At 37.9% G+C, this 24,134-nt stretch overlaps 3 protein-coding genes across 9 annotated transcripts; 2 read left to right on the top strand and 1 right to left on the bottom strand.

Moving 5' to 3' along the window:
• Nucleotides 1-166: 166 nt before the first annotated feature.
• Nucleotides 167-11,421, bottom strand: LOC103938215 (inorganic pyrophosphatase TTM1-like). Of its 6 annotated transcripts, none has more exons than XM_048589478.1 (12): nt 11,273-11,421; nt 10,418-10,773; nt 9,971-10,085; nt 9,668-9,863; nt 9,471-9,584; nt 9,177-9,350; nt 8,263-8,457; nt 7,940-8,062; nt 7,758-7,870; nt 1,144-1,195; nt 784-1,056; nt 167-690 (listed from the first exon to the last, which is right to left on the bottom strand). In XM_048589478.1, the coding sequence occupies exons 2-12, from the start codon at nt 10,755-10,757 to the stop codon at nt 475-477; spliced, it is 1,911 nt and encodes a 636-aa protein (XP_048445435.1). In that variant the 5' UTR covers nt 10,758-10,773; nt 11,273-11,421; the 3' UTR covers nt 167-474. The 6 variants fall into 6 exon arrangements, with proteins under 6 accessions (XP_048445435.1, XP_048445434.1, XP_009346468.2 ...); XM_048589477.1 differs by having other exon boundaries at nt 10,418-10,783; nt 11,273-11,407; XM_009348193.3 differs by lacking the exons at nt 7,758-7,870; nt 7,940-8,062; nt 8,263-8,457; ... (4 more) ...; nt 10,418-10,773; nt 11,273-11,421 and adding exons at nt 1,383-1,495; nt 1,565-1,687; nt 1,902-2,096; ... (4 more) ...; nt 4,046-4,418; nt 4,990-5,125 and having other exon boundaries at nt 1,144-1,267.
• Nucleotides 11,422-15,534: 4,113 nt separating this feature from the next.
• LOC103938185 (agmatine deiminase) lies at nt 15,535-19,537 on the top strand. Of its 2 annotated transcripts, none has more exons than XM_048589330.1 (10): nt 15,535-15,701; nt 16,538-16,651; nt 16,739-16,828; nt 16,957-17,041; nt 17,205-17,260; nt 17,361-17,439; nt 17,887-18,021; nt 18,207-18,439; nt 18,627-18,788; nt 18,896-19,211. In XM_048589330.1, the coding sequence occupies exons 1-10, from the start codon at nt 15,615-15,617 to the stop codon at nt 18,929-18,931; spliced, it is 1,077 nt and encodes a 358-aa protein (XP_048445287.1). In that variant the 5' UTR covers nt 15,535-15,614; the 3' UTR covers nt 18,932-19,211. The 2 variants fall into 2 exon arrangements, with proteins under 2 accessions (XP_048445287.1, XP_009346458.2); XM_009348183.3 differs by having other exon boundaries at nt 15,537-15,701; nt 19,169-19,537.
• Nucleotides 19,538-20,696: 1,159 nt separating this feature from the next.
• Nucleotides 20,697-24,070, top strand: LOC103938178 (serine/threonine-protein kinase 16-like). The gene is made up of 6 exons (XM_009348173.3): nt 20,697-21,175; nt 21,660-21,802; nt 21,945-22,088; nt 22,584-22,769; nt 23,013-23,137; nt 23,518-24,070. Exons 1-6 carry the CDS (start codon nt 20,962-20,964, stop codon nt 23,741-23,743), a joined length of 1,038 nt encoding a protein of 345 aa, XP_009346448.2. The 5' UTR covers nt 20,697-20,961; the 3' UTR covers nt 23,744-24,070.
• Nucleotides 24,071-24,134: the final 64 nt, after the last annotated feature.

Raw genomic sequence — 24,134 nt, 5'->3', positions numbered from 1 at the left:
TTAAACTCCTTTTGGAGCTAACACTTGGATGAATTAACTTAACTTCGACCGTGTGCGTCCAAATGCTTGGATTAAAAGTCGAAATCTAAGAACCAAATGAAATTATGAATTGCCAGATCTTCCATTTCTATGCAGAATACAAGATATCAAGCAAAACAGAAAGGGATATAAACGGCTGGAACACTTTTACTTGTATTTGTAAACCCATCAAAAGTTATTGTACAACTATGGTATGCAATCGTTGGCCAGACCGTTGTCCCCCGCCCGTTGCAATCAAGTTTGAATCCCTCTTCCTGTATACAGTATACCAACTATTTTCAACATTGGCCGACCACGCCACGCCAGCATAAACCTAGAAACTATATTTGCCTCCTTCCATCACACAGGCAAGCTACCCTTATTTGGAATACAGCATGGGTTTATACAAACATGTTTATAGCAGATTCTACGCCGAAAGTTAGCTGCTTGACATAATTATTTTGGGGAAGTCAGACTCCTGAAGAAGAAGACACCTAAACCGCCAATTGCCAAAGCAAGAACAAGTGGGACAACTGATTCGATATCAGGCATTCTTCCAGTAGTATCTGTTCTTCCTTGGCGAAACCTCTCTGCCGTATACTCCCGCAGAAGATTGTTCAAATTGTCTATTTGGTGCATGATCTGCCGTTGACCTCGTGTTATGGCTAGTATCTGTTGAGTGTGCACCAAGTAACCAAATATGCAAACAGAAGGAAAGAGAACAGAGGATAGATCAATATGTCACCACAAGTGTATTTTAAATACCTCTTCCATCAGTGGTGAATCCTTGACCAACTGTGAGGACGACGAAGAATTGGGCAGTAGCGCTCCTCCCAACGAGCCATTACTCAAGCTAGTAACAAAAAGAGAAGTTGGTCCGGATCCATTGCAGGCTTCGGCCGGTAGAGCCAAATTTTGCTGGCTTGCTGAAACTCTTCTGAGTGGTATCTTGGAGTTCACCTCTTCAACGCGGGATGTAAACTCATCCATCCTCTCATTCAGCGTAGAAATTTGTTCTGAAAGTTGAGTAATAACTCCCTGAAATAATCCAACGCATAATTGTTGGTGAAACAATTACTTAGTTATGTGCCATCAACAGGAATATTCGAAAAATGGGTACCTCACCTGGTTCGAAATTGCTGCAGGTGATTCCGGGTTTCTTCCATCAAACCTTCTACTGTTAACAGCAAGTTTTGTTAGCTTGGACAAAGTCTTGTCCCTTTGATTTGAGTAAGACTGTGATATACCGCTGCCCAGTGAAATATGATGTTAAAGAAACCAATCAGTACATACAAGCATGATTGGATGGATGATAGTTCATTATCCTTTCAATTCCGGAAAGAACCGTGGAGAATGAAAATTACCGGTTGAGATACTTGTTTCTCCTATCTGCAGAAGCTCGGGAAAGTGCTTCCTTAGGGCTCGAAACAAAATCATCATCTATGCTGAGCTTTGACTTCAAATCATCTGGCAAGGCCTGTAGATTGATCACATCAGGACAACACACAAACATGACAATGCATGATCAATTGAGAGCGAGTCATACCATAACATCATTTACAAGTTTCTCCAGCTGAATTTGTTCGATGTAAGTACGAGGAACATATGAACCATCCAGGCCGAGCTTTTGTGCAATATCTTTAACATATGACCGATCCTTTCCTTGCACCTTCAAGCAAGTTCAGTAAGTTAGTGCTAAGCTTTGCAAAATTCACCTAAAAGCAAACAAGTCTTGTTTTCGTTTCCAGAAATGAACATCTGACATGAAGAACAGCACAGGCCGATTCTTTAGGTATTTTAAAAATTATCAATTTATAGTTTGAAAAACAAATAGGAATCACCAATTTCAATATAATCTGAAAAAAGTATGTGTGGCATGATACCTGAACATATTGACGATTAAGTTGCTCCAACCAATCAGTTTTCACGCAAACCTTGTCGTCACAGAAGATATGGCTGCTTCGTTTCAAGATGGATGCAATTGTATACCCCAAGGCCATGAGACCTCCAAGCAGGCGTACGCTAACTTCAAAAGTTATTCTGGGCGATATTATGAAGGGACTATCTGTAACCCACTCCTGAGAGAGAGGAGATAAAGCTAGTCAGAGATCCTACTCCGGAAGAACAAACTATGATATTTGGACGCAACAATCCACCACCAAGCACTTATCAGCAGAATCCTATACACAAAATAATACGAATTTTCACCTGCAACACCATGTAATTAAAATACAACCATGTAAGAATGTGCTCCCATCAAAATCCCCATGTCACAATCTTCAAAACTTTTTCTTAATCCGTAATCCAGATGAAATCATGCTTATTTATATATAGAATCAGAATTTCATTTCACTAAGAAAAACAGCAAGGGTCCTGACTGAAATGGAAAGACACATTTAAATTGTTATTGCAATGGACAAAGGAATAACGGGTGCACCTCATGACCCAAACTTTTCAACTCCACAAGTAGGTAAAATCTTAGGGAAAGAAATAAATGAAAAGGGTAGCTTTGGGTGAAGAAATATCAAATGCTTCCAAGAAGAGGGTTAGTATGCGTTGTAGCTCACACATTCGTGAAAAGAAAACAAGTGGGAAACAGGATCACATTAATGAAGATTTTGAGGTCTGAGATGTCTTCTCATATCTAAGCAATCCTGAAGATAAACCTTTGTAGATTCATTTCTTTGCCATTGATCAATGATGAAAACAACTCCGATAAATATGTAGGCAATAACACCGGAAGGATAAAATCAAATTGTATATATCATTTAAGAACTTCAGTTTACAGATGTCAAACCTCAAACATGAGATTGTATTTGCCATCTCTGTTCCTCATCCTTAGATACGACTGACACGCTTCAGGATCTTCACCTGGTGGTAAAAGATATATGTCATAAGTTTCTTCTGTTCTTTCTTTGTGATCTTCCGATATAACGGCCTTGATTTGATCCACTGTCACTTCCTTTGTTGACTGCGATAAGTAAAAAAAAAAAAAAAAAAAAATCTCAGTGAAGCAGTCAAAAAAGTACGCAATTACACATTGTTTGAAACAAGCAAACTGGAGAAAATGTTTTGCTAAAACAAGAAAATTTAGTAGTCAACCTTTAAAATATAACTAGGGTTCTGAAAACCAGCGAAGGGATTAAACTTGTTGGTGATTTTTATATGTGCTGTCTGAAGATCTGGCTCAATAAAGGCCTTGTACATAGGATACACCTGTGCCAAAAATTCTGGATGAGAACCACCATAAATCTTTTGTACTCATAACGAAAATTTTCTAACACAGGATAAAGGGGCAACCGTTTCAGAAATTTGATGGATAATTTCTTCAGGCTGTTGGCCAGCACGTTGAATGTCCCTTAAAACCCGCTTTACAAGGTCAAAGTGAACTCCACCAGTAATAGATACACGAAGATCTAGCAAAGGTCGCAATTTCTCACTTAAAGCATATATGCCCTCAATGATCACAATACGGGAGCTAGGGGCCTCTACTGTTCTGTTAGAAGCACCAGAATGATCATCAATATACAACAGAATCAGAAGAAAATGAAAGCTATCATGTTATGTATGTGGCAAAGCATTTTCACATCATGCAGAGATGCACTACCTGTACCCTATGCAGGAGCTCGTCTTGAAATCATATATTGGAACCTGAACAGGATTGCCTGCCTTTAAGTCATGTATGTTTTCAAGCAATGTATCGTAATCTGTCAGGCGTGGATCTGTTCCAAAACATTACAACAACAAGAGTTCAACCATGACTCTCAGATGTGAAATCACTTATTCAATGATCAATAATCGAACAAAAGGATTCAGAGATGACAACCAAGGAAGACAGCAGAAGTACTAACCTTTCAGGAAAACTATAAACAAGGAAGTGAGCAATCTTGGAAACAAAGTAAAGAACACAATGACCAACAAAGAATAATCATTGAAAATATGTGAAATTTTGATACAAAATGGAGTTGTTAGTTTATAAGGATCAAATCAAACAGATGTCTGATGGACTCAAAAATGAGATTCTTACCATCATAGTTTCCATCGATGATTCGACTAGCGTCATTGTAGTTGTCCATTGTAATAACAGCAATGCTGGGCATGAAGTTGAGCACTTTCTCAGTGAAAACAGTTTTACCAGCTCCAGAAGGGCCTGCCACTCCAACTAGTATTATCCCCTCATTCTTTTGAGCCAACTGCTGACACGCCCGAATTACTATAAAGAAACCTTTCTCAAATGACAGGACATCTGGAATTTGGACAATCTCGTATCGATCACAGTCCTTTCTTTTCACAAGCTGAACCTGATCCCGCAACAGACCAGAACGTGGCCGCGGCGATTCAGCGCCAGAACTTGTATCTGGAGCCATTTAGAGCTCCAAATCTCTGTTATTTCCTACACACTGCACGATTCAACAAATAGCAAAAGCAACATTTAATTCTGAAATTGCAGAATTTTGAACACGGAAATTCATAAATGTACATAGTTGAACATTATGTTAATAATTAACAATCCATTGATAAATTAGCATTCAAGAAATCCTTCCCAGCAGCCAAAATTACAGAAACGCAAAAACGAAATCAAAATCAAGATAAAAAATGCAGATTTCCCCCGTGAATAAATTGTCAAAAAATTAAAATAGCATAAATTTGGAAACTTCGAAATTTTGATCGAGTCAGGGTGATCAACATTCTTCAAGAGAGAAATAGAACAGAATCAAACAAGTAATAAAATTGCAAAACTGTAAACCTGGAAATTCTTAAATGTCCATGCTTAAGCATCAAGTTAATAACTAACAATATACTAACATTGATTAATTAGCATTCAGAACTCCTCCCAGATGAAAATACAAACGAAAATTGGAGATTGCCCAGATGAGGAAATTATCAAAGAACAGTAACCCAGAAATTAAAATCGCAAAAAGCTGAAAACTATGTAAGATTTGATCGAGACAGAGTGATCAGAGTTCATACCTTTTTCAAGAGAGAAAAATAGAAGCCCTGCTGCAACTATTTTTCTCTGAGTTCTGGTAGTTTCCGAAATTTATACCTTGCTGCTATAATTCTTGTCGGATAGCGCCGATGGATATTTATGTAAAAATTTGACGCCACATGGCGACGATTGGCTGAGTCTGATGCAAAAATTCCTCAGAAAAAAAATGGATAAACTCGGGTGTAACTTTGTAATTACAAAGACAGCCGTTGGATTAGGTACTGACCTGAAACGACCACTGTTGATTTGGACTGTACAAGTTTGGAATTAGATTCTTGTTTCTTTTTTACCTTTATTTTTGGGCCACTGATTTTCAGTGAAAAATAAATGAGTGATTTTCTGTCTTGGCCAAAAAGTAGAAACCGACTTATCTATTTATATTTTATAGTGGAAGTATTCTAAATTGATAATATATTAAAAAAATAATAAAAATGAATTTAAATTTTGAATTTTATTCAAAAGTCATATTAAATTTTTATTTAATAATAAGAACGATAAAATGAAAAAAATAGTTAACTAAAATGGTTTTTGCAAAATAAAAAGCTACCTTGTTTTTTATAGCCGACTTCGAGTTGGGATTGAAATGGACCAATGACTTTGAGTTTCATATTTGAAACCCCGGGTGACGAAAAATATTCCGATCAAGAGTAAGGTGTTGGCAATGGCAATTTTGAATCCTCATGGTCATGGGACTCGGCATCTTACTCTGGCATAGTCTCCCAAGAACATGAACGTGCCCATAGAAGACATAACTAGTTACCATCTTCAAATTTCAAAAGTCGTCTATGATTTATTCTAAAACTTTCTAATAAATAAAAAAGAACATATGGAATTGAAACCATCCGTGTTTAGTTTGATGGATATTTTGTATTTGACTTTATTGATTTAATTTGTGTTAGTTTTCGATTTTGCAGATACTATTTATGAAACTGAACCAATAAGTAGATACTATTTATGAAACGAAATCAAGAATTAGGCACCATTTCCAAAACTAAATCAATGAGTGGAAACTCTTTTTGAAATTGGACCAAGAACTAGATATTATTTATGAAACATGACCAAGAATTAGGCACTATATATGAAAGTGGATCAATAACTAGACACTATTTATGAAATTGAACTAAGAAATATACAATATTTATGAAACTGTACGAATTACTATACAGTATTTATGAAAACTAGTCACTATTTATGAAACATGATCATGAACTAGGCATTATTTATGAAAATGAACCAAGAACTAGACTCTATTATGAAACTAGATCAATAAATAGTACTGTAATATTGTTCAGTTTTATAAATAGTGTTTAGTTTCATAAATAGTGTTTTGTTTCATAAATACGGTTCAGTTTCATAAACAAGGTCTGTGATGGACGTGCGGGTCCAACTCGTCAGTTTTTTTTTTTTTTTAATATTACAATTGTGTCATTTTCATTAAAATTTAAGTTCTTTTGTCATTTTTATTAAAATTTAAGAGTTTTTCATTAATATTTAATTCTTTTCATTAAATAAAGTTATAACATGATTTTTGTGTTAAAATAAATTTAGCCCAATCCTTTTCATGAAAGCTCTCGTATATTAATGTGTCTTGCAAAAGTTTTCTGCAGGCTAAAGAGAGCTTGATTGCAAGACCCACTCGTGAGCATGAACGAAATTCAACCTTAGTGATCAAATAGCAAAGCAAAATGCCAACGAGGGTTGGCCCAGTTGGCATGCACTCTAAAACATAAACTCGTCGATAAAATAAGATAAAGTTAGAATATTGTCTATAAATTTGTTCATGGTACCAAATTTGACACATGCACCCATTGAGATGGCAAATCAATTCATTGTGTTGTTAATGGTACCTAATAAAACAGGCCCTTTGAATGTGCTTGTTTTGTGTAACTACTGAAGTTGAACGTTAAGCGGAGTTGGTTTAGATATGAGATCACAAGTTAGCCAGCGATATGGGGTTCTGAAATTATGAAATACAAGATATCAAGTAAAACAGATAGGGATATAACTGGCTGATCTGGAACACTTTTACTTGTATCTGTAGACCCATGAGGAATTATTGTACAACTATGGTATGCAAGCGTTGGCCAGACTCCGTCCTTTGCACTTAAGTTTGAATTCCTCTTCCCGTATACAGTACATCAACTATTTACAACACTGGCCGACCACACCAGCATAAACCTAGAAATCTATATTTGCCTCCTTCCATCACACAGGCAAGCTGCCCTTATTCGGAATACAAACATGTTTATAGCAGACTCCTGAAGAAGAAGACGCCTAAACCGCCAATTGCCAAAGCAAGAACAAGTGCAACTGATTCGATATCAGGCATTCTTCCAATAGCATCTGTTCTTCCTTTGCGAAACCTCTCTGCCGTATACTCCCGCAGAAGATTGCTCAAATTGTCTATTTGGTGCATGATCTTGGAGTTCACCTCTTCAACACGGGATGTAAACTCGTCCATCCTCTCATTCAGCGTAGAAACTTGTTCTGAAAGTTGAGTAATAACTCCCTGAAATAATATAAGTTAAAATTATTGGTGAAAAACAATTTCAAAGTTATGTGCCATTAACAGGAATATTCAAAAAATGGGTAACTCACCTGGTTCGAAATTGCTGCAGGTGATTCCGGGGTTCTTCCATCAAACCTCTACTGTTAACAGCAAGTTTTGTTAGATTGGACATAGTCTTGTCCCTTTGAATAGTTCATTATCCTTTCAATTCCGGAAAGAACAGCTGAGGATGAAAATTACCGGTTGAGATACTTGTTTCTCCTATCCGCTGAAGCTCGGGAAAGTGCTTCCTTAGGGCTCGAAACGAAATCATCATCTATGCTGAGCTTTGACTTCAAATCATCTGGCCAGGCCTGTAGATTGATCACATCAGGACAACACACAAACATGACCATGCATGATCAGTTGAGAGGGAGTCATACCATAACATCATTTACAAGTTTCTCCAGCTGAATTTGTTCGATGTAAGTACGAGGAACATATGAACCATCCAGGCCGAGCTTCTGTGCAATATCCTTAACATACAACCGCTCCTTTCCTTGCACCTTCAAGCAAGTTCAGTAAGTTAGTGCTAAGCTTTGCAAAATTCACTTAAAGCAAACAACAAGTCTTGTTTTCGTTTCCAGAAATAAACATCTGACGTGAAGAACAACACAGGCCGATTCTTTAGGTATTATAAAAATTATCAATTTATAGGTATCACCACTTTCAATATAATCTGAAAAAAGTATGTGTGGCATGATACCTGAACATATTGACGATTAAGTTGCTCCAACCAATCAACTTTCACGCAAACCCTGTCGTCACAGAAGATATGGCTGCTTCGTTTCAAGATGGATGCAATTGTATACCCCAAGGCCATGAGACCTCCAAGCAGGCGTACGCTAACTTCAAAAGTTATTCTGGGCGATATTATGAAGGGACTATCTGTCACCCACTCCTGAGAGTGAGGATATAAAACTAGTCAGAGATCCTACTCTGGAAGAACAAACTATGATATTTGGACGCAACAATCCACCACCAAGCACATATCAGCAGAAATCCTACACACAAATTAATACGAATTTTCACCTGCGACACCATGTAATTAAAATACAACCATGTAAGAATGTGCTCCTGTCAAAATCCCCACATCACAATCTTCAAATCTTTTCCTTAATCCGTAATCCAGATGATATCAAGCTTATTTATATATAGAATCGGAAATTCATTTCACTAAGAAAAACAGCAAGGTCCCTGACTGAAATCGAAAGACACATTTAAATTGTTATTTCAATGGACACAGGAATAACGGGTGCACCTCATGACCCAAAATTTTCAACTCCACAAGTAGGTAAAATCTTAGGCAAAGATATAAATGAAAAGAGTAGCTTTAGTTGAAGAAATATCAAATGCTTCCAAGAAGAGGGTTAGTATCCATCGTAGCTCACACATACGTGAAAAAAAAAAACGAGCGGGAAATAAGACACTGATGATTTTGAGGTCTGAGATGTCTTCTCCTATCTTAGCAATCCTGAAAATAAACCTTTTGTAGATTCATTTTTTTACTGTTGATCAATGATGAAAACAACTCCAAAATACATGTAGGTAATGACATTGATAGGATAAAGTCAAATGCATATAATATCTTTTAGGAACTTCAGTTTACAGATGTCGAACCTCAAACATGAGATTGTATTTGCCATCTCTGTTCCTCATCCTTAGATACGACTGACACGCTTCAGGATCTTCACCTGGTGGTAAAAGATATATGTCATAAGTTTCTTCTGTTCTTTCTTTGTGATCTTCCGATATAACAGCCTTGATTTGATCCACTGTCACTTCCTTTGTTGACTGCAATAAGTAAAAAAAAAATCTTAGTGAAGCAGTCAAAAAAGTAAGCAATTACATATTGTTTGAAACAAGCAAACTGGAGAAAATGTTTTACCAAAACAAGAAAATTTAGTAGTCAACCTTTAAAATATAAGTAGGGTTCTGAAAACCAGTGAAGGGATTAAACTTGTTGGTGATTTTTATATGTGCTGTCTGAAGGTCTGGCTCGATAAAGGCCTTGTACATAGGATACACCTGTACCAAAATTCTGGATGAGAACCACCATAAATCTTTTGTACTCATAACGAAAATTTTCTAACATGGGATAAGGGCGTAACTGTTTCACAAATTTGATGGATAATTTCTTCAGGCTCTTGGCCAGCACGATGAATGTCCCTTAAAACCCGCTTTACAAGGTCAAAGTGAACTCCACCAGTTATAGATACACGAAGATCTAGCAAAGGTCGCAATTTCTCACTTAAAGCATATATGCCCTCAATGATCACAATACGGGAGCTAGGGGCCTCTACTGTTCTGTTAGAAGCACATGATCATCAATATACAACAGAATCAGAAGAAAATGAAAGCTATCATGTTATTTATGTGGCAAAGCATTACCACATCATGCAGAGATGCACTACCTGTACCCTATGCGGGAGCTCGTCTTGAAATCATATATTGGAACCTGAACAGGATTGCCTGCCTTTAAGTCGTGTATGTTTTCAAGCAATGTATCATAATCTGTCAGGCGTGGATCTGTTCCAAAACATTATGACAATAAGAGTTTAACCATGACTCAGATGTGAAATCACCTATTCAATGATCAATATCGAACAAAAGGATTCAGATATGACAACGGAGGAAGACAGCAGAAGTACAAACCTTACAGGAAAACTGTAAACAAGGAAGTGAGCAATCTTGGAAACAAAGTAAAGAACACAATGACCAAGAAAGAATAATCATTGAAAATATGTGAAATTTTGATAACAGGAAAAATTAAACAGATCCTTACTGTACAAAATGGAGTTGAAAGTTTATAACGATCAAATCAAACAGATGTTTGATGGACTCAAAAATGAGATTCTTACCATCAAAGTTTCCATCGATGATTCGACTAGCGTCATTGTAGTTGTCCATTGTAATAACAGCAATGCTGGGCATGAAGTTGAGCACTTTATCAGTGAAAACAGTTTTACCAGCTCCAGAGGGGCCTGCCACTCCAACTAGTATTATCCCCTCATTCTTTTGAGCCAACAGCTGACACGCCCGAATTACTATGAAGAAACCTTTCTCAAATGACAGGACATCTGGAATTTGGACAATCTCGTATCGATCACAGTCCTTTCTTTTCACAAGCTGAACCTGATCCCGCAACAGACCAGAACGTGGCCGCCGTGATTCAGCGCCAGAACTTGTATCTTGGGCCATTTAGAGCTCAAAATCTCTGTTATTTCCTACAAGTTGAACATTAAGTTAATAGTTAACAATCCATTGATAAATTAGCATCCAAGAAATCCTTCCCAGCAGCCAAATTACAGAAATGCAAAAACGAAATTAAAAAAAAAATGCAGATTTCCCACGTGAATAAATCATCAAGAAATTAAAATCGCATAAATTTGGAAACTTCGAAATTTTGATTGAGTCAGAGTGATCAACATTTTTCAAGAGAAAAAATAGAACAAGAATCAAACAAGTAATAAAATTGCAAAACTGTAAACCTGGAAATTCACAAATGTCCATGCTTAAACATCAAGTTAATAACTAACAGTATACTAACATTGATTAATTAGCATTCAAGAACTCCTCCCAGATGAAAATACAAACGAAAATTGGAGATTGCCCAGATGAGGACATTATCAAAGAACAGTAACCCAGAAATTAAAATCGAAAAAAGCTGAAAACTTTGTAAGATTTGATCGAGACAGAGTGATCAGAGTTCATACCTTTTTCAAGAGAGAAAAAAATAGAAGTCACAGCTGCTGCAACTGCTTTCTCTGAGTTCTTGGAGTTTCTGGGAAATTTATACCTGTTGCTATAATTCTTGTCATATTGCGCCGATGGATAGTTATGTAAAAATATGACGCTACATGGCGACGATTGCTTGAGCCTGAGAGGTACGCGCGAGAAGAAATCGGATGCAAAAATTCCTCAGAAAAGAATGGATAAATTCGTTGATGTGTACAAGTTTGGAATTAGATTCTTCTTTCTTTTCAACTTAGTTTTGTGCCACTCCATCAAAAGGCCTCAGACAAGGTGATTCTTTATCTTCGTATTTGTTCTTATTAGTTAGTGATGTTCTCTCTCGGATGATACAAATGGCGGTGCATCAGAAGTTTTTGGCGGGGGTGAGGATGAACTCGTTTGGTCCGGTAATATTTCATATTTTCTTTGCTGATTACACACTTATTTTTCTGAAGGTAAATTGCTCAAATTGTTGCCATCTGGTTAAAATAATTAATGACTACTGTACAGCTTCGGGCCAAGCAGTTAATCTTCAAAAATCATGTGTTTTCTTTGGTGCCAATACTCCGGTGGACGTGTCAGAGGAGTTGGGAGGCGTTCTTAATATGCCAGTGGTTTCTGATCCGGGGACTTATGGTGTTCCCGCAATGTGGGGTCGTTCAAAGCAAAAGGGTTTAGCGTATGTTAAGGGTAGGATTATGAGGAAAATACAAAGGTGGAAGCAAATCACTCTTTCTCAAGTGGGCAAAGAGGTGTTAATAAAAGCGGTTACCGATGCAATTCCAGCATATCCAATGAGTTTATTTAAGTTTCCTGCGGTGCTGTGTAATGAACTGGACTCTTTATTATTAGGGTTTTGGTGGGGACAAGTGGGTGGAGAGCGGAAAATTCATTGGTTGTCCAAAGATATTTTGGGTCTACCGAAGCAAGATAGAGGTATGGGCTTCAAGAATTTTAGTGATTTTAATGATGCTTTACTTGCCAAACAGTGTTGGCGGCTGATTCATAACCCAAATTCCTTGTGGGCTTTGGTCTTAAAAGCCAGATACTTTCCGCACTGCTCTTTCTTTGATGCTAAACGAGGCAGCAGGGCTTCTTGGGCTTGGACCAGTCTTTTGGTGGGTAGAGATTTGTTATTGCAGGGATCTTATTGGCAAATTATGGATGGGTGTACTATGCGATTGTGGGTGGATAGGTGGTTTCCTTCCTTGCCTTTGGGTCATCTCTCGCCAGGTGGAATGGAGTCGGTTACTAAGGACACTCGAGTGGCCTCTTTCATTAACCCTTATTCACGAGGATGGGACATTAATTCTCTTCAACCATTCTTATCAATGGTTTAGCAGGAAGCTATTTTGGAGACGCATTTTGGGGATCTTTGGCGGAATGATAGACTTCTCTGGCCATCCACAAAGAATGGTTTGTATTCGGTTAAATCTAGGTACCATTGGGCTAGGTCACGACATTGCTTCTTGAGGGGTAGGTGTCCCTCATCTTCCACTTCTTCCTCGAGCCAAATTTGGAAGTTTGTTTGGAACTTAAACACCCCACCAAAGCTTCGTAATTTTATGTGGAGAACATTGCATGGAGCTCTGGCCACAGTGGAGAATTTATTTAAAAGGAAATATGCTCCCTCACCGATGTGTCCCATTTGCAATTGTCATGCTGAGTATGTTGAACACCTCTTGTTCTTATGCCCATGGGTGGAAACTATATGGTTTGGTGGGGTGCTTAATTATAAAGTGGATAGCAATGAGGTTACTTCATGGGTGGATTGGCTTCATTCCATTGCATTGCGGCAGTTTGGGTCTAAGGCGGATCAAAGGTTTTTGCTTTCTCATGTAGCTTTTACTTCTTAGCACATATGGAAAGCTAGATGCAATTTTTTGTTCAATAAAAAAACTATCCATCCTACCCAGGTTCTCCTTGCTATATCAAAGTATGTAGCTGTTTTCTTTGAAGCCAATAGGGCTCCTCCACCATTGGTGATTGCTTCATGTACAGCTGCTTCAATGAAGCATTGGTCCTGCTCGTCTTATCCTTATCTGAAGGTCAACATTGATGAGAGTTGGAAGTTGTCGGCAAGGGTTGGCTTTGTGGGGATCGTGATGCATGATGCGAAAGGCTGGTTTGTAGCTGCGACTCGGTATGCAATACAGGCTCCTAATATGGCAACTGCAGAGGCTATTGCTATTTTGAGGGTTTTGAATTGGCTCCTGCTTTGGGCCATCAGTGGGTGATCGTTGAATCTGATTCTAAGGACTCGATTTCTTCATTATCAACTTCGTTGGAATCTGGTAGATGGAAAGCATTTCCTACCTTGGCAAAAGTTTTGAGGTTAGGGAATTCTTTCCAAGGCTGTCACTGGTCTTGGGTCCCAAGATCGGCCAATTTGGCGGTGGACAGGTTAGCGTCGCGTAGTAATACGAAGATGTGTAATGTAACTTGCGTCAATCGACCTCCATCTTCGTTGGTTTTTGTTTTAAATAAGGATGGATTGCCTTGTCCCCCTTAATCTTTTATGGCAGAGGAGGGGGCGATGCTCGAACTTGGTTCTAACATCTTCATTCTTTAACCCCCTTTGCTACTTGTTTTTTTTTTGTTGGTCTGCTGTTGCTTGCCTTGGTGTAGGCTTATTTGTACTGTTGTACCATATCTGCCTTGGAAATGTTATTCCAGTTTCCAAAAAAAAAAAAAAACTTAGTTTTGTGCCACTGATATTTTACAATATAAGCATTCCAAATTGATAATATATTAACGTGTCTTGCAAAGGTTTTATGTGGTTAAACAGAGATTGACCCTCGAGGGCAAAGGCTAAAGAGAGCTTGATTGCAAGACCCACTTGTGAGCATGAACAAAATTGAACCTTAGCAATCAAATGGCATAGCAAAACGCCAACGAGGGTTGGCTAAATTGGTAAGGTCCTTGCCTTGTGTATCGCCTGAACAAGATTATAGTCTAGTTGTCAGCCGTCCTTCTTGGTGTTTGATCTATAAATTCTTACATAAATACATACTAACGGCAGTTAACAGTTAGGTATCACGCGTAAGTCATTCATGTTCAAGGTTATGATTATGGCCTGGCGCTATTGGTGAAAGTAATCAATCTCCCCCTAAACTTTATGTTAATTAACAAAAAAAGCAAAATTACCACATCGATGGAGAGTGTGGGTAAGCAAGTTCTTACTGGGAAGAAATGCAAGAACTTGGATTTTTCATAGGAATAAAAATGGGAAATCCTGAAAATATTACAACTTGTGAAACACAAACAAGTTTTCTTATTTTCATGCACACGTCGTTTACCTTGTTGATTTTTTGTTGTAATCGCATTCCTTAGAGTTGAGTGCACGTTACACTCTAAAACATAAACCTGTCGTTAAATTAAGATAAAGTTAGTATATTGTTTATAAATTTGTTCATGGTACCAAATTTGACACATCCACTCGTTGAGATGACAAATTAATTCATTGGGTTGTTAATGGATACCTATTAAGACTCATTTAGTTTGATTTAACCTTGCACTATCATCACCACTACCAATCTCACTTCTATATTATGGGGATATCAAATTAAATGAGTCTTTAGCGGGTACCCGTTAACAACCCAATGGGTTGATTTGCCACCTCTACGCGCCAATGTACAAGTTGCCTAGAGAAGCCGTATTTGGTCATGCCAGCATTTGGTACCTCAGCCGTATTTGGTCATGCCAGCATTTGGTACCTCAACTCTCATTTCTGTTGTTGTTTTCTACTTCTTAACATTTCCTTGGGAAATAACAGCTTAATCGGATAAATTCTTGAGTCTAGCAAGTGAATCACATAATGCAATACAGAGTGTTCACGCAAGCTCATATTGGTCCTTTCCCATATAATGGGATTTTTACCGTACAAAAGTGTTTTTTTATTTTTTTTAACCAATGATAGAATAATCTACATTAAACTTATTTAACGAAAGTAATTGAAATAATTCTTAAAACGGTATTAATATTTATTTTTTAAGGTAGTAGAGAATAAGAAAGATGTTACTTTAGTCCAACTCTCATATATTACAATTTAAGCGGCTCAGATTCATTTGTTTTAAATTCCGTGAATTTCTTCTGCTAATATCTAGCCGTAAGGCGCTAATTTTTGTTTATATTTTCATATAATATATACACACAAATATTATATATGTATACATTTGTTTGTTTGTGTATAATATTTGTTAAATGATGTTGTTGGTTTCCATAAAGTTGGAACCCGTGACTGACAAACCCAGTCGTTGTGCTTTATATAAGTCAAGACAGAAGACCTCACTTCAGAGAGAGTAACAAGAGAGAGAAAGGGAGATGAAGATGGAAGGCACGCCGGCTGTCCATGGATACTACATGCCTGCAGAGTGGGAACCCCATTCCCAGTGCTGGATTGGATGGCCTGTAAGTATTAACCCTTCTGTTTCCATTTAATTACCATCTAAATAACCGCACGTGCCTTAATTGGGTTTCTTCAATTTTGCATCTTTATGTAGTAGAATTATTCTCTATGTTGTTCTGCGCCTTGTGGCTGATGGGGTCTTCAGAATCTGTGTTTTCTGTACTTTGTTTGTACTTCATGTTTTTGAAAAATATAAAATTTCATAGACGTTTCCTCTGACCCTCGCAAAGCAGGAGCCTTGTTGGCTTGGGATTGCCCTTTTTGTCGTGCTACAGTGTATGTGAAGTCCTGCCAATTCCATCGATATGTCCTCTTGTTGTTGCTCATTTGATGCAGTTGTGATGTCGTAGGCTGCAAGTTCTTAGGACGGAGTCGATTTTCGAGTACAGATTTTTGCTTGCTCTATGTTAGTTATAAGAATGCAGTATAATTCAGCGCTATCCCGAAAATGCTGAGAGGTGTTTTCTTAGCGTTTTATATGAAATTCTAAGTGTTTCCCTCGCGGTAACAGGCCTAGTATCTCTATTTACTTGGGATTTGGGGCTTGTGCTGCTCAGTATTCATATTAGGAACACAGAATTTCCTGTTTCTGCCAATGAAGGCTCGATATACTGCTCTGCTATCATTGATTATAGGTGCCTCTAGTGATCTTTGTTGTATATTTCCATTCCGTTTGGGCTTGGTTCTCTTATTTAGGTACCACAGTCGCTCATTGTCCTCGGTCTTCACATCTTTCATTTCATGGATGTGTTGATCTTACTTCTGTTTTCATCTCAGCATTCTGTCTCATAAAAAGCTTCATCTACTTGTGATAATTAAGCTTCGTTGTGAATTATAGGAACGCCCGGATAACTGGAGAGACAATGCAGTGCCTGCTCAACAGGTGTTTAAGAAGGTGGCATCTGCAATCTCAAAGTTTGAGCCTGTGACTGTCTGCGCGAGTGCCAATCAGGTTGGTATAATTTGGAAAGTCTTTGGTATCTCTACTAGTCACTTATATTATTCTCATGTAAGATTTAATTGAATTTATTACTCTCAGTGGGCAAATGCACGAAGTCAGCTACCAGAAAATGTCAGGGTTATCGAGATGAGTTTGAATGATTCTTGGTTTCGTGATACAGGACCGACCGTGAGCTTCTTCTTTTGACTCATTTTTAAGTTGTGATGAGATCTTCCTTAGCAGGATACTATGATCTTATATTTTACCTTTAAAACATTATTTTTCTTACAGTCCTAATCTTTTTCTATTTTCGTTAGTTTGTCGTAGGAAAAAGTGCATCTTGTTCTGTTACGCAAGAGGCAAAGGTTGCTGGTATTGATTGGAATTTCAACAGTTGGGGAGGTAGGGTTTATAATTTCATCAATTTTCAAGCAACGGAACACTATAATGTTTTCTTGAACAATACAAAAATATTGTTAGAAACTTCGATGTTTTCAGGGTATAATGTCATTGTTTTAATGTTTACTCATCGCTGCACTTTACGTGGACTTATCCTTGTTTATAGGCATTGATGATGGTTGTTATCGAGATTGGAGTCATGATCTTCTTGTGGCACAAAAGGTTAGAGTAACTAAATAGATCATCGTTTGATTGAACATGACGTGTAACTTTGTTCTTTGTGACACTGCTTAATGGTTTTCTGAACACTCATACTCTGCAGATCCTGGAAATTGAGAAGCTTCCAAGGTTTCAACACTCCATGATTCTTGAAGGTGGAAGCATCCATGTCGATGGAGAAGGTAACAAAATTTTAAGCTTATCTTAGCATTTGGAAAGTTCTTGACTCTTTATGAATTGGCTTTCACCGGCAGCAGAGTTACTTCCGGATCCTTCCATGCCTTGAAACTGTTTGAATCATAAATGATGGGAGACTCTGGTCGTTGTTGTAATCTGTTCTTTCTTGTTTCTGTATCAAAAACCCTTGCTTTTGATTGATTGGCATTTGCACCCACTTTAGACCGCACCTTGTATCTCTGCCTTTTTCGTTATTCTTTATTCTTATACGACAAAATTTGGCGATGGCTGCTTATGATTTGTACTACCATGTGCCTCATCTCGTAAAAGTTCAGAACCCTGTATACTTTTCTTTTCGGCACAAAAAATTGCCATTTACGAAAACTCATTCTTTCTGCCTGTATGTAGTTGTAATCTTTATGATCTAATCAGCACCTGCTTTCTTCCTTCAGGGACTTGCCTCACCACCGAGGAGTGCCTGTTAAATAAAAACAGAAACCCACATTTGACCAAGGAGCAAATAGAGGATCAACTTAAGGCATATCTCGGAGTGACGAAAATCATTTGGTTGCCTCGTGGATTATACGGTAAGAATTCTACTTGGTTTCTAACTTACTATCTTACGTGAAATGCTCGTTGTTCTTGATGCTCATTTTTCCTTCCCCTTGCAATGATTTACGTTACATGATAAGTCTGCATATGCATATGGTAGATATAATTTAGGCCGCCTACTTTTATTGAAACCTAAACTACCTACAAAAATCCTTGACAGGAGACGATGATACTAATGGTCACATCGACAGTCTGTGCTGTTTTGCAAAGCCTGGTGTGGTTTTGTTGTCGTGGACTGATGATGAAACGGATCCTCAGTATGAAAGAGCTGTAGAAGCCGTTTCTGTTCTCTCCAATACTACTGATGCCAAGGGTAGGAAATTAGAAATAATAAAACTTCACATACCAGGGCCGCTGTATATGACAGAGAGAGAGGCTGCCGGACTTTTTCAGGTAAACATTGTACAAACTGCAGACACGGTTCACCCTTCATGTTGCTTTAACCAAGTCTGGATACATTCAGCTAAAGGCTAATTTACGTCTGAAAATGTTGATTTAGTCTCGATTGTTACGTTGTGGATGACTTTTTAAAAAATGCCTTGGTGCATCTTTTTATTTCCGGTGTTTAATGTCCCTACAGGAGGACTGCGAAGCTAAACCGAGACTTGCAGGCACGAGACTTGCTGCTTCATATGTAAATTTCTACATTGCAAATGGAGCAATCATTGCACCCCAATTCGGGGACCAGAAATGGGATGATGAGGCTGTTCGCGTCCTATCCAAAGCCTTCCCAAACCATGAAGTAAGCTGAATTTATTTTTGATTTTCTCCAGCATCTTCATATACACGTTAGATATAGTCGTATACCTAGTTCAATCGTTCAAAAGTTTGAACTTCTTGGACCTGCAGATCATAAAGCCTAACTCACCCTGTGATTTTTACTAGCTGCAATCGCGAGACTGTAAAACGTATCATTAGCGTATGCTGTGCTAGGCTTAGTATCGTTGTGAAAGTGAACATAATATGATAGGAAGCGGTCTCTTTTCAACGCTATGGGAAACAACGACGGGTTTTACACAGTTTGTAGATGAAAATGGATTCATCTTCTTTTATATTTACCGGTGTTTGTTTCTGCCGCTTTTTTCTGTCGCTGAACAAGCATTTCAATGTCCGGTGGGTCAGGTGGTAAGAATTGAAGGCGCAAGGGAGATTGTTCTGGCGGGCGGAAATATACATTGCATTACTCAGCAACAACCACGCATTCCGCTCAGTATCGTCAACCATGATTCCTTTCATACATAGAATGGTGCAGATAGCTTGATCCATCAGTTCTATGTGTTTCGGGTCCAGGGGACTCATCAAGCAGAGACCGCTAGTCTCCACTTCGTTCTAATGTTACAGCGTTTGGCTTACAAGCCTTCGAAGTACAAGGTAATAAAGTGCCTAGACCCAAAGACAAAGAAGTTATCATAACTCTCGTTGATTGAGTTTTGGTGTGTACTAATACTGCCACGAAGAAGATTTGTTTAATCGAGTTGCATAACATTTATACATTGCATCTTCGGAAACAGCCTTCAAGCACTAGGAAACATCTAAGACCTCTCACTTCCAAGTGAAGAAGAATATCACCGGACCGTAGTACTGAGTGACATCAAATATGTTCTAAATGCTGCATGTAACACCAACATTCGACATGCATAAAACTCTCTTAACCATTGTGACGAGTTCACTTATTATCTTTATGACATAGGTGATGGAATGATAATGTTGTTTTTGTCATACATTGTTTTATGACTATAAAAAACTCGAATGGTTAATGATTTAAAATCTTTATATCGAGAAGAAAGACACTAACAACTTTCAGCAAAAACCAAAAATGTGAATTATGGACATGGTTTCTCTTTACTCAAATTGTTTTTTGAAGGAACCTCGATGATGCGAGAACATACTTTACTAATCAATTTAAAAAAAAAAAAACACTATGAGGATGTAATTCTCAACTATCTTACACTATGAGGATGTAATTCTCAACTATCTTTAAAAAATAAAAATAAAAAAAAATAAAAAAAAAGCATGTTGGACAAAAGTTGGCTAAAAAATTAAATATTAATGACATATGGTTAAAATTTTGGCGAGATAAAAAACCAAATGTCAATCACATGCAATGTTCTAAAAAACCCTATTTAGGGCTGGCTAGGCCTAATCTAGACGGTTGATTACCTCTCCGATTAATACTTAGATGTTTAAAAAATAAGAAATGACGGCTAAACTTGCCTAGGCGGACGCCTACCCGCCTAGACTGACTAGGTTGCGATTCTCACATAGTTCATTTTGTATTTTATTTTTACTATAAACTGTAAGAAACTTTTTAGATACTTTGATGAACACTCATTATATGATTGTTCTTAATATTTTTAATATGCTCTAGTACTTTACGTCTAGGCGTTAAGCCCCTGACCACTGCTCAACTAGCGGCCAACGCCTTTTATAACCTTAATCACATGCGGAAAAAAATGATCATTTAAGTGATTGAGATTTGACAAAAAGAAAATCAAATTAATCAATTTCTTAAAAAAAAATTAAAATTTATTTATATTGAAGGGTGGCTTTTGGTACGACATAACAGAAAGAAATGGAGGGGAAGTGAGAGTGACTCAAGAACCATAAAAATGCATCCATGTGTCATGTGTCATGTGTGGGTCAGATTTGTAATTTGAGAGATCCATCGCCAAATTAAAACCTTCAACAGATAGAAAACACGAATCCCAAATGACACTCAAGCTCCTTCTCATTACCATCTTCCTCCTCCATTGACTGATTGACATGAACGCCCCAGCTCTTCCGAATCCGTTTTCGAAAACACGATTCCGTTTTTGAAAGCTTCCCTTTTTTGGTTTCTGGATTTATTTGTTTATTTATTCGAGAGAGAGAGAGAGGGAGAGAGAGGATCAACAGCTGAATAACGAGTATACCAGATGGGGTGCACATTCTCTGGTTTAGGAGCTCTGTACGACGCCGTGAATGGCGGAGGCGACGTGTGGATCAACGAGAATCGGTTCAAGATCGTGAGGCAGCTCGGGGAAGGTGGGTTCGCCTATGTGTTTTTGGTCAAGGAGGTGGTCGCCGATTCCTCCTCCTCCGGCGGTGGCGGCCTCGCCAAGAAATTCAAGGATTCCTCTCACGTCTCAGGTGATTCAATTTATGGGGTTTGTTGATTTTTTTGATGTGTTTGTGAGAATTTGGGATCTGGGTAGTGAGCTGTTTTGGATTTTGTGATCTGGGTTGCACTGATTTGAATTGAAAATGGTTGAAGTCTGTATCTTTGAGGAATTAGTGATCTGGGTCATATGGATATATGAATCTGAAATTATTGGTTTTGATTCTCTGAGCGGGGAAGCAATGGTGATTTGGCCATTGAATTTGCTGAATTGAGTTTAAAGTGTGACTCTTTTGTTCTTCGAATGTGTTGAGTGGTAGCATGCATCGATTCTTTGGTAATATTAATGTTTGATCTGAGCCTATGGCATTGTTTCGACCTTCCAGTGATGAATGCATTTGTGATTTGGCCTTCATGTTCTTACTGTTTATGCTTGACTGATGCTCCGGCGATTGATCGGTTTGCAATTCAATTTCGGAAATTATTACAGCTTGGTTGTACTCTATTCTTTCGCAGATGATGGAACTTATGCTATGAAAAAAGTTCTCATTCAGAATAGTGAGCAGTTGGAGTTGGTGAAGGAGGAGATCCGTGTTTCATCGCTGTTCAGTCATCCCAATCTGCTTCCACTTCTTGATCATGCCATTATTGCCGTTAAGGTTAAATCTGAAATACTAAGTTTCATATGGCGTATACAATACTTTTAGGTTTTTTCTTCCCGGAATGGGAGCCTTCCGTCAATTTTATCATTGTTTTCGGTTTTGCAATTGATTCATCTATAATACTCTCTTTGGCTGATAGACTGCACAAGAACAATCTTGGAACCATGAAGCATACTTGTTATTTCCCGTTCATCTGGATGGAACATTACTGGACAATGCCAAGACTATGAAAGCTAAAAAGGAGTTCTTTTCCACCTCAGATGTTCTTCAAATATTCCGGCAGGTGAATGAATATTTCATCTCGCATTTTTCCCCTTTTAACTTGAAACTATTACACTTCCGAAAGAAGGGAATGTCAATCTGAACTAATGATGGGATGATACCGCTCAACATCGAAATGTTAGTGATTAACTGTACATTGTGCAACAGTTTAGCTCTCAATGTGACTTTCTTTATTACTGAGGTGCAGTGTTTGATATCAAATTAAAAGTCTTTGCTGTTTTCTGCTCAAGAAACTGTAGATTGTGTGATGCATTTAAAACTTTTTAAAGAAGCCTTCAGGAACGCCATAAACAACGTTACAGCATGTTAACTTTTTATTAAGCAATCTATATATAATATAACTGGTCTAAAAGCCTTCAGCAATGCTACCAAGTTCCGGGGCAATTGATGTGTCATATTCCAATTGCTTTTTTATGTCCCACAGTGGTATATTTTGTTGGTAAAACATATTTAGAAGCATCAAAAGCATTCTAACCTAGAAAAAACAATGTTACAGCTTTGTGCAGGACTCAAGCATATGCACACTTTTGATCCACCATATGCACATAATGATATCAAACCTGGTAACGTTCTGATAACCCATAGAAAAGGACAATCACCTCTTGCAATATTGATGGATTTTGGCAGTGCTCGACCTGCGAGGAGGCAAATTCGCTCTCGTACAGAGGCACTACAGTTGCAGGTATATATTTTGAAATCATTTTGGATTTTTCTAAAAGTATTTTTAAATTTTATTTTTTGAAATAGTAACTAATATTTTTTTGTTCAGTATGCTTAATGCAATCCGATGTTGCGTATTTGTATCTCTTCGATTTCAATTGGTTTAATGTCTTCAAAGAAAGACACCTCTTTAATGTTTAGTTTTCTCATCTGGTAACTTTTAGATGAAAAAAAATTGAAGTGATTTAACTCGCTTGTTATGTAGGAATGGGCGTCTGAGCATTGCTCGGCACCATTTCGAGCTCCAGAGTTGTGGGATTGCCCAAGCCAAGCCGATATTGACGAAAGAACTGATGTATGGTCATTAGGATGCACTTTGTATGCAATACTGTGAGTACTGAACCTTCTTCTTGAACTTACTATTATAGCTCTGAAGTTTGAAAATCGTATTGATCGTCTACCTTCTGCCGCAGTAGTGAACGTTTTATGCTGCGTTGTTTAAGGAACTGTTTTAATGTGTATATATACGTATACATAACAGTATCTGGCATGGATGTGACACCTTTGTTGCTTGCTTGTGAAGGCTATTAAGATATTGAATATACATAATATCATTCTGTTATTTCGCATAGTAATGGCTTACTGCCAAATACTCATTCAGTACCATGATCAGCATCATTCTCGTCTGCCATAGAAGCAAAAGTGTGCCTCTAGTTAGCTGCTGTCACTATTTTTTTTCTAAGTTCTGATGCCCGATTTTTATTTAACAGGTACGGAATGTCTCCTTTTGAATATGCACTCGGCGAATCTGGAGGAAGCCTACAACTGGCCATAGTCAATGTGCAGATAAAGTGGCCAGCCGGACCTAATCCTCCATATCCAGATGCTCTTCACCAGTTTATCACATGGATGCTTCAGCCGCAGGCTGCAGTCCGTCCTCGCATTGACGATATCCTAATTCACGTGGACAAGTTGATCGCCAAGTTCTCCAAGTGAGATAATATAGAAGGAAAGAAAGTATGAAAACAAACTTCCTCCGCACATGTCGACATTGCACATTTCGGCAGAGGTCCTTGAAGTCGGATGGACGTCGTGCGTTTTCTTTTGTACTCAAAGGGTTAATAGGGCAACTGAGTTTATAGCAGCTCCTCCAGTATTACATACTTCTTACTTTTTTGCCGTAGGATTTGCAGTTTGTGCATTCGTTTATTGTTATCGTGCTCCTGTCTCAACTGTTTGATTTTGCACTTGTAAGTTATCAAACTGCTTGTCTCCCTTGACTCGAATTCTTTCAATTAGTTACAATACAATAATTTCGATTCATTAAGCGAGCAGCAAGTTTAATTACTTATTCGAACTTGGAACTTCTTCAATTATTGGGAAGATA

This window comes from the organism of the source record quoted next, unplaced genomic scaffold (genome assembly GCF_019419815.1).
Source record: "Pyrus x bretschneideri cultivar Hongxiangsu unplaced genomic scaffold, Pyrus_bretschneideri_v1 Contig3, whole genome shotgun sequence".
Taxonomy (NCBI): Eukaryota; Viridiplantae; Streptophyta; class Magnoliopsida; order Rosales; family Rosaceae; genus Pyrus; species Pyrus x bretschneideri.
Note: the sequence above shows the minus strand (reverse complement) of the source record. Positions and strands in the feature narration are given on the sequence as shown.

Excerpts from the sequence above, each read along its gene's own strand:
- LOC103938215 (XM_009348193.3), bottom strand. The coding sequence starts at position 4,385 with ATGGCTCCAGATACAAGTTCTGGCGCTGAATCGCCGCGGCCACGTTCT. Across the intron at positions 3,741-4,045 it reads CATCGATGGAAACTATGATG|ATCCACGCCTGACAGATTAC; the intron begins GTAAGAATCTCA and ends GTTTTGGAACAG. Across the intron at positions 3,515-3,625 it reads AGCTCCTGCATAGGGTACAG|AACAGTAGAGGCCCCTAGCT; the intron begins GTAGTGCATCTC and ends TGCTTCTAACAG.
- LOC103938185 (XM_009348183.3), top strand. The coding sequence starts at position 15,615 with ATGAAGATGGAAGGCACGCCGGCTGTCCATGGATACTACATGCCTGCA. Across the intron at positions 15,702-16,537 it reads AGTGCTGGATTGGATGGCCT|GAACGCCCGGATAACTGGAG; the intron begins GTAAGTATTAAC and ends TGTGAATTATAG. Across the intron at positions 17,440-17,886 it reads CATCCATGTCGATGGAGAAG|GGACTTGCCTCACCACCGAG; the intron begins GTAACAAAATTT and ends TTCTTCCTTCAG.
- LOC103938178 (XM_009348173.3), top strand. The coding sequence starts at position 20,962 with ATGGGGTGCACATTCTCTGGTTTAGGAGCTCTGTACGACGCCGTGAAT. Across the intron at positions 22,770-23,012 it reads CAGAGGCACTACAGTTGCAG|GAATGGGCGTCTGAGCATTG; the intron begins GTATATATTTTG and ends CTTGTTATGTAG. Across the intron at positions 23,138-23,517 it reads TGCACTTTGTATGCAATACT|GTACGGAATGTCTCCTTTTG; the intron begins GTGAGTACTGAA and ends TTTATTTAACAG.